Source organism: Ictidomys tridecemlineatus, chromosome 2 (assembly GCF_052094955.1).
Source record: "Ictidomys tridecemlineatus isolate mIctTri1 chromosome 2, mIctTri1.hap1, whole genome shotgun sequence".
Taxonomy (NCBI): domain Eukaryota; kingdom Metazoa; phylum Chordata; class Mammalia; order Rodentia; family Sciuridae; genus Ictidomys; species Ictidomys tridecemlineatus.
This window is the reverse complement of record NC_135478.1, coordinates 17796682-17809526: the sequence shown is the minus strand read 5'-3', so window position 1 is coordinate 17809526 and position 12845 is coordinate 17796682. Positions and strand designations below refer to the sequence as shown.

The 12845-nt window shown below is 48.7% G+C and overlaps 1 protein-coding gene and 1 pseudogene across 2 annotated transcripts in view; both read right to left on the bottom strand.

Annotated features, from left to right (window-relative positions):
- Slc6a20 (solute carrier family 6 member 20) overlaps nucleotides 1-12845 on the bottom strand; it is a 48992-nt gene that overhangs the window by 30137 nt on the left and 6010 nt on the right. For both annotated transcript variants that reach the window (XM_021734999.3, XM_078037988.1), the window contains exon 2: nucleotides 453-593. In XM_021734999.3, the coding sequence (XP_021590674.1) occupies nucleotides 453-593 (141 nt within the window). The remainder of the gene's footprint in view (nucleotides 1-452; nucleotides 594-12845) is intronic.
- Nucleotides 2946-11552, bottom strand: LOC120891460 (polyribonucleotide 5'-hydroxyl-kinase Clp1-like; annotated as a pseudogene).

The window sequence follows — 12845 nt, the reverse complement described above, 5'->3', positions numbered from 1 at the left end:
TGTCTCAGTTGCAAACATTAATAGCACCTCCTCCAGCAACCTCTCAGGGGTGCAATGAAGGTTAAATAAGTTCATGAGCTTGTATCTTGTAGGCAGCACCCTGCACAAAGTAGGTGCTCAGTAAGAGAGAGCTGTTAATTAGCAGGGAGCAGCTATGTACATTTTCTGAATGGTTGCTGGCTGGGCTGGAGTTAGAGCCCCTGTGCTGGGCAGCTGCTTTCCTTGTACGTATTTCCAAGCAGAGGCCCAGAAAGGAAAAGCCACTTGGTATCAGTTTCCCAGAGTGCTGCCCTGTGGGTCAGAATCCCAGCCCCGCTCAGCCCCTCCTGGCTGTCAGTCCCTCCTGTCAAGGGCTTTCTCTGGGGCCCCATGCTTGCTGATGGATTCCCACCCCACCCCTGTGCTCCCAGGGGACTGAAAGGTGGAAGGGGACCAGAGAGGGCCTCACATACCGACACCGCTGAGGTAGGGGCTGATGGTCCTCCAGGCACCGATGCTGCCCTGCCGCATGCGCTGCCCCACGGCCAGCTCCATGTACAAGAGTGGCATTCCCTCCACGAAGAGCATGATGAGGTAGGGGACCAGGAAGCTACCTGCAGGCATCCAGAGCTGAGGACCAGGCCAGCACTGCAGATGGCCTTTCTCCACCACCTGTGCAAATGCCCTTCCCTCATCCTCCCACCTGCCCTGGCCTCCTTCTGCCTTGTATCTTTCCTCTCCGTCTGCCATCTTCTGCCTGCCTGGCTCCTACCACTCCACATGTCCACCCCTCACCTGTCCCTCTCACTCATCCATCATCATCCATCCATTTTCCTTCCTCTCTCCCATCACCCATCCATCTGTCCATTCATCTAACCACCCAGCCACATATCTATCCACCCATCCACCCACCCAGCCACACATTCATCCATCTAGCCCACCAGCCACACATCCATCCATCCATCCATCCATCCATCCATCCATCCATCCACCCACCTACCCATCCACACATGCATCCTTCCATCCATCCATCCATCCACCCATCCATTTGCACATCCACCCATCCATCCACTCATTCATCCATCCATCCACACATCCATTCATCCATCCACCCATCACTCCACCCATCCATCCACCCATCCACCCACCCATCCACACATGCATCCTTCCATCCATCCATCCATCCACCCATCCATTTGCACATCCACCCATCCATCCACTCATTCATCCATCCATCCACACATCCATCCATCCATCCACCCATCACTTCACCCATCCATCCACCCATCCACCCATCCATCCATCCATCCATCCACCCATCACTCCACCCATCCATCCATCCATCCATCCATCCACCCATCCATCCATCCATCCATCCACCCATCCATCCACCCACCTACCCATCCACACATGCATCCTTCCATCCATCCATCCATCCACCCATCCATTTGCACATCCACCCATCCATCCACTCATTCATCCATCCATCCACACATCCATTCATCCATCCACCCATCACTCCACCCATCCATCCACCCATCCACCCACCCATCCACACATGCATCCTTCCATCCATCCATCCATCCACCCATCCATTTGCACATCCACCCATCCATCCACTCATTCATCCATCCATCCACACATCCATCCATCCATCCACCCATCACTTCACCCATCCATCCACCCATCCACCCATCCATCCATCCATCCATCCACCCATCACTCCACCCATCCATCCATCCATCCACCCATCCACCCATCCATCCATCCATCCATCCACCCATCACTCCACCCATCCATCCACCCATCCACCCATCCATCCATCCATCCATCCACCCATCACTCCACCCATCCATCCACCCATCCACACATCCATCCATCCATCCACCCACTCACCCATCCATCTATCCATCCATCCTCTTTTTCTTTCTACTCATCCATGGAAGACATGCAGACATATCAGTTGTCAAAATCTCCAAGGGTCCCCACCCAGGGAGGAAAGCTGCCTCCATCCCATGCTCCTTGAGTGTCCCCTTCAACTCCTCTTCCAGAACCCCCTTCCATCTTCTAGTTCAGCAACTAAGGGTTGATCAGAGCCAGGACACTGAGTCGCTGCACTTTTTGAACACTCCCCCTTGAGCCCGTCCACCTAGCTGTCTCCCTCTTCTCACTTCCTTGGGGCCTGCGCATAGCCCTGGTGGTGCCCGGGTGAGGTGGAGCACCCACTCTGCCTAAGGCCTGGGCATGGATGGGATGGGAGGTTAGCACCCTGTTTCCCACCCTGGAGGGCTCACCTGGGCAGAGGGGTTTCAGTTGCCTATCATTGCCCAGGGGCACAGAATATTTCTCCAGGCCTGATATGTCAGAGATGGCTGCCCAGTGGACAAAGCTCTAGGCCACCTCTCCTTTTACGGAGCATTTCTGGGTGTATTGGTTTGAACAGTGCCTTCCACCCCAAATATCATTTTAGTAGAGGGAACTGTGACTCATAAGAACCTCAAACCCACCGGTTCCTTTGGAGTCATTGCAGATAAGTGTCCTTGGTGATGGGAGAAGCTGGGGAGTGGAGGGGGCTGTGGTGCCCCACCCCAGGCACAGAGGCAGGCCACCTGTAGAAGGCCCCCCCCCACCTGCCCTGGAGAGGACTGGTCCCCCAACCTACCCCGGGAGCCCTCAACCATCCCTCTCCATCCTGGCTCCTTGACTGGGGACCCAAGAAAAGTCCAAAGAGAGGAAAGCGGGGTTTTGGTTAAAATAAGACCCTGACACTATGGCTGTGGGGATTATGAGCTGGTTACAGAAGGAACTGATGACCCAGGTGTTAAGGTAAACAAGAAAATATATATCCTTTTTATTTTTTCTAGTACTGGGCATTTAACCCAGGGGACTTAACCACCGAGCCACATCCTGAGTGCCACCCCCCCTCCCCACCCCCTGCCACTTGTTTTGAGACAGGGTCTCACTGAGTTGCTTAGGGCCTCGCTAAGTTGCTGAGGCTGGCTTCGAACTTTCCATCCTCCGGCCTCAGCCTCCCATGCTGCTGGGGCTACAGGCGTGTGTCACTGCGCCCTGCGGAAATATGTATTCTTACATAAAAATCCAGTAGTTAAAAAATGCTTCCGTGGTTCATAGGCACTGGCCTGTACCCTGGCTTCTCGCCAGCAGGTGTTCGCCAGCCCTCTCCAGACCCCAGGGGATCTCTGCATCACCCTTACCCAGCTACGGACGCCTTCGGCCCAGGACGCATTCACTCAGTCGTGGGCCCTCAGGCTGTGTCCAGTTTTCTGCCATCCCTGAGAGAGCTGAGGACTGCAGCCTGGACCACTTGCTTGGTCTTATGCCTGGGGCTACAGATCCCAGAAGTACAATGCTAGGACCAGAAGCCATGTGGTCATTAGTCCACCCCAGAGGGACAGCAGGTGCAGTGCAGGGGACAGCTAGAGCCCGCAAGGAGGCTTGCCGGAGTGTCCGGCTCCTCCTCTGTGTGCAGGGGCCTCGGCAACTACAGCTCATTTCAGGACACCCCTAGGAGAAGCCTCCAGGCCTGTCCCTTTCTGTCCCCAGAGACATGCTTTGACATTCCACCAGGTTTCTCTGGGTGTCTGAGGCTATCAGTGGCTTCTACCCATGAGCCAGAATGGGCTGTGTCCATTCCCTCGGAGTCCATCCCTGGGGGTGTGGCTCAGGGACAGAGCACTTGCCTGGCAGGTGTGAGGCCCTGGGTTCCATCCCCAGCACACACACACAAAAATCGTATTCTCTCCCAAAGTGTCAAACAGTAACCACATCTGGCAAGGTTCACGGGACAGCTTGCCTCTGGAACACAGCCCGACTGTCCACGGCCCTGGGTCAGGTGGAATTCCGAGGCTCCGTGCCCAGGTGGAAACGTGAGGGCATGTCGCCCTACCTGTCAATCATTTCTCTCTTTCCCCCTAACCTTCCACAAACAACCAATTCAGGGAAATGTGTCCCGAAGTCCTTTTGTCAACAAAGGATCCTAGGACAATCGAACATCTGGGTGGAACGTACACCTCAACCCACATTTCACAGTTTATATGAAAAAAAAATCTGACAAAGGATCATAGACTTGTATGTGCAACTAAAAGCTATAAAACTCCAAGGAGAAAAGGAGAAAATCTTTATGCAAAGATGTCTTAGATACCACCGCAAAAGCCCCTTCTGGGGAAAACAATATGGTGATAAATTGGTCTTCACTGCTCCTGCTCCGTGAAAGATACTTAAGAGAACAAATGGACAAGCTACCGATGAGGGAAAAAAATATTTGCAAAACATACAGCGGAGAAAGCTTGGTGTCAAGTCTGTAGGAAGGATTCTCAAAACTCAACAAAAAAAACAAAGCACCCACTTGAAAAAGTAGAAAAATGTTCAACAGAAATTTCACTGAAGAATATGTCCCTCAGTCCACTGATGCTGGATCCCAGGAGAGCTGAGACTGGGTCAACTGTAAGGAACGTAAATTCTTTGGCTCATGGTTCTGGAGGAAGTGAAGTCAGAGAGCGTGGTGTCATATCCGTGAGGGGTTCTTACCAGCCCCCGGTGGCATATGTGAGAGGACAAGAGCCATCAAGAGGGTGTAGAACTCACGTTGATAACCAACCCATTCCAGGCTGGGGAGGCTGAGGCAGGAGGATCATAAATTGAAAGCCAGCCTCAGCTAGAGAGACCCTAAGCCACTTAGTGAGACCCTGACTCAAAGAACGAAAAATGGTTGGAATGGGGCTCAGTGGTTAAGTGCCCCTGGGTTCAATCCCCAGAACCAAACCACACAAATAAACAAACAAACCCACTTCAGCGATAATTCATTCATTCATTCATTTGTGAGGTCTCTGCCCCCTGGGATCTAATAGCTGTTGAAGGTCCTGCCTCTCAATACTGTTGTATTGGGGATTAAGTTTCCAACCTGTGGACTTTGGGGGCTGGGGCATGTTCAAAACACAGTAAAATCTATAAATGCCAAATTAGCACATCAAATGATGATGCTCATCCCTGGAGTTCATTAGGAAAATACAAATTCAAACCTTGACAAAGAGACACCCCACACTTATTAGAATGGCTGCAATTTAAAAATACTGTCAAAACTAAGTGCTGGCGAGGTTTTGGAGAAAGTCCCACACGTTGCTGGTGGGAATGTCAAAGGGTGGGGTCACTCTGGACAGCAGTTTGGTGGTCTCCTAGGAGGTGAAGCATACGCTTATCATGTGACAGCAAAGAAATGACACCTCAAAATAAGGCAAATCTGCTGCACATAAACATATCTCAGTAAAAGAAAATTTTGTTTCCTAATCACTTTGAAAATAAGCCTACTAACCAACCCTCTTCTAACTGAACTGCTCTCATGCTCCTTTGATGTAGAAATTCTGATGCTGGATCTGCTCAAGGAGTCTGTGGTGTTGGAGAGCCGCGGACGGGGCCTGCAGGGGTGCGTTTGTTCCTGTGTATCCCCATAGGGCGCGCTTGGTAGATTAAATATGGCCACCTATTCTTAGAGCTCCTGAAGGTGGGGTCTAATTCCCACCCCATAAGTCTGGGCTGAACTTGGGACTTTGTGCAGTAGAACGTAGGGGGGAAAGGATGTCATCGGCTCTGGAGTCCAAGCCTTGGGACTTGGAGCATGGTCCTGCCTCTATCATATTAGAGGCCCTTCCAGGTTTCTAAGGTCAACAGGAACGTGCAGGAGAACCTCAGGCCCCCACCTCTGTGCCAACTGCCAGGTGTGCGAGGGACCTTGTAGTTGCATGAGAAGGGCCCCAGGCAGGCAGTGGAGGAGCTGATAAGGAGACCCACAAAACTGTGGGAAGTGGTTAATTATAGTCATGCTTGGTTGTTTTGTTATTGTTTGTTTTGGTATCAGGGATTGAACTCAGAGGTGCTCAACCACTGAGCCACATCCTGAGCCCTTTTAATTTTTTATTTTGAGACAGGGTCTTGCTAAGTTGCTTGGGGTCTCACTAAGTTGCTGAGGCTGGCCTTGAACTTGTGATCCTCCTGCCTCAGCCTCCTGAGCTGCTGGGATTACAGGTATATTCCACTGCACTTGGCAACTGTAGTTGTTTTAAACCACTACTTCCCCCTCCCTTTTTACTTTTTAATATCTCAGCATGTATGCTTTAAATGCTATGGTAAAATATTTAAAAAAATTTTTTAATAGTTTGAACTTTTATTCTCTAAATTGACACTCTCATCCTGGGTGAATGAGATAATATAAAGTGAGGATTTGAAAAGATCCATATTGGGGCTGGGGTTGTGGCCCAGGGGAAGATGCCTAGCATGTGTGAGGTATTGGGTTCGATTCTCAGCACAGCATATGAATAAATAACTTAAAGGTCCATGGACAACTAAAAAAATGTTTAAAAAAAGATCCATATTGTAGCAAAGTGAAAGAAATGGATTTCTACAGGATTTTAAGAGAATTTGCAGTGACATCTTAGATGATCTAAGAAAACAATCATATTTTCATGGTTCTCCTTTTGGTTTAATACTAGAAGAGTTCAGTTGCTACCACCTGTTTTAAGAGGTAAAATATATGGTTTTTTCCTGGTCAGCTGGCCTCAGTAGATACTTATATCTCAGCCCATCTGTCTTTAGTGATGGCCAGAAGACTTCAAAGCCCCAGAAAGCAAGACTTCTTGCTGATTTCTACTTGAGATCTCTGGACCGGATATCCACAGTGAGAAGGAAGTCCCTAGGCATGGGCCAGGGACCCAGGACAGGACAGTAAACACCTCTGCTCCACCATGAGGCCAGCCACACGTGTCCCAGAAAGGTCCTCCTCTGTACCCTCAGCTGGGCTGACGGTCAGCAGGTGGTGCACCACGTCTCGGCCAGGGGTGACAGGTCCTAGCTTGAGCCGACGTCTTCCTGAGACAAGCCCAAAGGAGTCTGGGATGAGGGGGGATGGTTTAGTCAGCTTTTTCGCTGCTGTGAAGGATCTGACCAGAATAATTTTTGGAGGAAAAGTTTATTTGGGGAGCTCATGGTGTCGGGGCTCAAGTGAGGCTGAACATCATGGCGGAAGAGTGTAGCAGAGGGAAGCAGCTCCCATGATGATCAGGAAGCAGAGAGTGAGAGAGAGAGAGAGAGAGAGAGAGAGAGACAGACTCCACTTGCCAAATACAAGTATGTACCCCATAGCCATGCCCCCAGTGATCCACTTCCTCCAGCCAGCCCTGGCCTTCCGTTACAGCTCAGTTTATCCCATCAGGGACTAATGCACGGATTAGGTTAAGGCTATCACCCAATCATGTCTCCTTCAAGCCTTGCATTGTCTCACACGTGAGCGTTTGGGGGACACCACATCTAAACCATAACAGGGGGTATCCCAAACTTTGTAGATTTTCACATCTGAAAAGTCTGACATGGAAGCCGTACAGATAGAACAGCATCAGAATCCATAGAAATAGTCACGGATACAATTATCCCTGCATTCCCACCTGAAGTCCTTAGCATGCTTTACCACACCCCCGCCCAGCCTTAGGGAGCAGCAGAGAGCATACACAACGTGGTGGGTCCCATGTCAGCTCATTGTATAGTGTGCCTTGAGAGATTCAGAACCTCAACTATATCCCCCTCAAAAGCTAAACCTGCATGCACCCTGCCTGGTGGCCAGAGCCCTTGATCCAGTCACAGGTGTTAATGACACACCCACCTGTAGGTGCCCATCGAGTGACCTCACATCTTTGGTGAACACATCTGCTAAGTGAGATGTCATCCTATTCGAAAGCCGGATGTCAGTGCCAGGAGTGGTGGAGTGGAAATGATACACCAGGGGTTCTGGATAGAGAACCCCTCCTCATCACCTGCTGGCTGCTCAGTGTCCAGGCCCCGCCTTGGTACCAGGGGTGGACACAGATCTCTGCTGTGCATCCCAGCTCCAGGTTAGTAGGGAGCACACTGCATGGTCGAGCATCGGGGACAACACACCGTGGACCCGCCCACACCAGGGGCCCCAGTACCATCCCTTGATGGCCTCACTCTTCTTCCTTTTCCACCTGTATCTGCATCTGCTCCAAGGCTGAGTGTTGAGAGGCAACATATGGGTGTCCTTGGAAACACAAGTCAGCTTGGTGCGGCCGCTCGGTGGCATGCCAGTGGAGACAGCCCCCTGGGCACCAGCCTCAAAGGTGAATCTCTTATTTCAGGTCAGTTCTGTGCCAAAGATCTCTGCCATGCAGGCCAGCAACTCCGACTGAACCCACCGAGAACCCTCCACCTCAAAGCAAAGCTCTGCTCAAATATAGCCGTTGGCTAATTCTAGTTGGAATTTAGTGGTTACATGTCATGGGCCCCCTCTCCCATCTTGTCCATCTTTTCTGTGAAGCCGCTGTGCTGCGCTTGGCCAGACGCATGGTGAAACAAACCAGGTTCTGTGTTAACGTGGGGGGAGAACGGGCCACCAGTGCCCCTTGGGTCGTGTTATCACTTGTTTCTTAAAAACAAGATTCTCTTACATGATCTTAGTGCCATGAGCCAAATCAGGAAATTGACGCTGATACAGTCATCTTATTTAATCTACAGACTTTGCTGTTGAGATTTTACCAACTACCCACTGATGTCTTTCATTCTGGGGTAGAATGCCACTCTCCATCACATGTGGCCTCTGGTTGCAAGGTCTCCCTAGACTGTCCAGTGTGACCTTAGCGTTTTGGAAACCGACCAACCAGTTCTTTGTGGAATATGTTGCACTTTGGATTTTGGAAGAAACACTGAGGTGATCTTGTGTGCATGTCCAGAGCCACAAGATGAATTTGCTCTCTTCTTGGTGCTGTTGAGTTGACTCATTTGAGTAGGGTGCTGTCCGTGAGGTTTCTCCTGCTTGAAACAAGGAAGTCCCTTGTAGGAGACATTTTGAGACTCACAACTGTCTTAGGCTCACATTTTTGTCCAGTTACTCTGCTGACTGTCAAAGGGTGATTTGGCCCCCAGGCCCTCTGACCCCTAGCCCTGCTTGACTGTCCTGCCCAGCAGTTACCTGCGTTGAAACTCAATCATCACATTGTTTGCCTGGTGTCTGCCTCCAGAGTAGCGTGGAAGCTCACGCTCCCTGCCTGGCCCTGAGCAGCACAGGGCAGGGAACTGGAGCCCAGGGAATATTTGAGGACTGCAGGAAGGTCTCCTTCAGTCTCACCGGGTCTTTCACACCCGTCACTTCCTGTAGGAGCCTTTACCAACTGCCTAAAACTAAGGACTCCCCTCTCTGGGATCACAGCCCCTGCCGTCGAGGTCCTTGCCCACACACTGAGTGTCTCCTGGTCTGCTCGCCCTTCCCAAACCCCCAAACAGCTCACTGAGGTTAGGCATGGGGTCTACCTGACTTACTGCAGAGTTCTGTCCTAATGAATGACCAGCACACAGTAAGTGCTCAATAAACATTTGTTGACAGTGGTGGTTCTACTGGGGCGGACGGATCATGAGGCCGTTACCAGGGAATAACACTGGAAAGATCTGGTGAGGTACATTATGGTGCTAAAAACTGTGTGTGTGTGTATGTTTTTTTTTTTTTTAATTCACAGTATCACTATTTTAACCACTGACATGACTTTGTGTCTATAGTAGATAAGAGGAATACTGGCAAGGCCGTCACGGCTAACACCTCCCTCTGAAAGTATGAACTCTCCTGAAAGCAACCTTTGGACCTATGATAAGACACTGTATATTGAAATAGAAGCACCCTTGGAGTGTGACAGAGCTCGTCTTCCTCTGAAATAGATTTGCTCTGAGAAGTAGAAGAAAGGAAAGAAAGACATGTTTCCGGGACAACACCAGGCAGCAATGAAACAGACCAGGTTAAGAAGACAAAGGGTTTTCTGAGGATGGAAAAAAAAAAAAAACGAAAAAGAAAGCAAGAAAACAAACCTTGATGGCTGGATGTCAAGCCCCACGTGGCAATAAGTGGAGGAAGTCTACAATGTTAAGAAATCGTCCAGTGAAATACTAAGAACAGAGAAGAGACATAGCCAACAGCACCTGCTCTAGCTCAGGACCTGAGGAGGCCAAGAACATGGCAGACTCTGCCCTGGAACAGGCACAGTCACCAACTCCACCAGCGTTTACCTGGGTGAGTGCAAGGCCAGGGCTCACCGTCCTACAAAGGCCTGGTGAGAACATGTCTAATACATGCACATTGCCTGGAACTTGGGGGGAGACTATGAGATCATATAAACTTCTCTAATATCTTAGGTATCCAGAATACCTAAGAATGAATAAATTTAAACCTTCCTCCTTGGAACCAAAAAGCTGAAGACAATAAAGAAGCTTCTCTACATTTTTTTGAGTAATAAAGATTATAGGCAGGGCTGGGGCTGTAGCTCAGCAGTAGAACACTTGCCTCGTGTCTGTGAGACACAGGGTTCAATCCTTAGCACCGCAAAAAAATGAATAAAGATATTGTGTCCATCTTAAAAAAAAAAAGATTGTAGGCCAGTCATGGGGTGACAAAGGAAAGATATTCTCGGGCACACTCAGAAAGTGATCCACCTATTTATTATTCCTGAAATATTTACTTGCTGGTGAACCAAAGAGTTGGATAAAAGGGAAAAACCGACTTAAGGAGTTGTGTCGTGAAAGAACCAAGTGGCAGTTGATAGCCGGAACAGAGTGAAGTCTGAAATAACGTGTCTGAAATCTCAGATTTAAGTCAATAAAATTTAATAAGTGGGTGTGTTTAAGGAAAGAAAGAAGAAGTGAAAGTGTGTGCTATGGGGTGAACGTGCTCCCCAAATTTCATGTGTTGGAAACTGAATTCCAAAGTTTTTAATGGTATTCGGAGGTGGGATCCTTGGAGGTGACTGGGTTGTGGGGGCTCTGGATTAATGAACTAAGGAATTCTTGGGTTGAGGGAGTGGCTTTGTTATGATTTCATGCTTCCTCTGGTACTTACTCTCTAGCACCAAGGCCCCGTGTTTTGTTGTGACATAGCACAAGATGGCACAGCACAGATGCCAAGCAGATGCAGGTGCCATGTTCCTGAACTTCCCAGCCTCCAGAACCATGAGCCAAACTGACCTCTTGTCTCTCTAAGTTGGTCTGTGGTGTTCGATTATAGCAACAGAAAACAGACTAAGCAGGTTACAACTTTTCAACTTTCTCAGATAACATTTTATTCTTAATACGGATAGAGAAAATAAATGCTCCTCTTTTTTTAAAATGCAACTACTAGTAGAATAAAAATAGGGCTTAAGAAGCAAAATATACTTTATATTGTAAAAGATAAAAAAAAAAACAAACAAACACACACAATGCCCGCAAAAAGCAAACTGCAAGCAGAACAAAACATGATGAGAAATGGCAGTGAACATAACCTGATAATAAATATAAATGGATCAAACTCTTCCACTAGAAAGACAATGACCATTAGGTTATAACAGAGCTAACTTTACACCACCTAAAGTTCTACAACTGGGGGATAGTTAAATACATCATGAAGCCTCTGTGAATGGGATGTTATGAAGCTATTTAAATTAATATTTTCAACATATATGACAAGACTTTAAAGTAATTGCAAAAGGTTCATTTCATTTTATTTATTTATTTTTTAAAAATTTGGTTCTATGGATTGAACCCGGGGGGGGGGGCTTAATAACTGAGCCACATCCCCAGCCCTTTTTATTTTGAGACAGAGCCTCACTAAGTTGCTTAGGGCCTCGCTAAGTTGCTAAGACTGGCTTTGAACTTGTGATCCTTCTGCCTCACCTTACAGGTATGTGCCACTGCACTGGCCAATTGGTTCATTTTGAATACAAACATCAAATGACAGTAAAAAAAAATGTGGTTCTAATATCTTAAAGGAAAAATGTTAACTGCTGTTACCTCTGGATGGTGGAATTTCAGGTGATTTTGTATTTTAGTCTTTGCACGTATCTGTATTTCCCAGAATCTCGACCATGAACTTATCTATCACATTTATAACCCCCAGACAAGTACAATCGGTGATTCTAGAGCATGTTATTATTATTTTTCTAATTATCATAGCAGTACCTCATCTAATTGCTAAACCTAAGAATCCCACTGGAAGAGAGACTCCTCTCTGTGACAGCTGTCCCCTCAACGTGTGACATTTGTCTCTGTGAGCCCTCCCATTGTGCTGTCTCCTTTGAGGCCCACAAAGACATAGAAAAACCACTTTTGAGGGGAAGTTAACTGAGGCTTCCAAAATCTTTGTAAATCTTCTCCACTTACATAACTTTGTGCTCGATAAAAACCACCACTTGGATTCTTTAACCTGAGTTTTTCTCTGTGGGGGTGAGCGGCTGTGTATGGACATGGGTCTACTTGACAAAGCGCATCCCGAGTGACACTGAAGCTGCTGGGCCAGGCCCCCCTTGGAGACATACTGCTCTACCCAGTGTGACAGTCCTTCCCAGTGCCTCCTTCTCCTCATTCACCTCCTTCCACTCCCAAAAGTTTCCCATCGAGACTCAAACCCACTCAATGTTTTGTGAATAACAAAAGATCCGGTAAAAAAAAAAAATTAAAAGTCATCCTTATGGATCTGCCCTGGTTGGAAACGTCTAGAGTTCCTGTCCAGCCTCTGCATCCTCACTCTGCTTGCTACCCAGCTCCAGCCTGGCCTGCATCCTGGCATCTGTAAACCACAGCTCTATCAGTGGCTGCCCCAAACCCTGGCTTTACCTTCAGAGTCAAGTTCTCCAGCTCAGCTCGTTAATCAAGGCCCTTGGGGGACATGCTGACCCCGTCCTCGCCTCCAGCACCTCTCTCGCCATTGTCCAGCCCTGCCCCAGCCCCCAGCCCTGGCTGCATCTATCATGGCCGCGGAGGGTCTCTGGCTATTCCCCTCAAATGCATGCACTTCTGTGCTTTTGCAGGCGTGGTTTCTGCTGCCTGGGGTG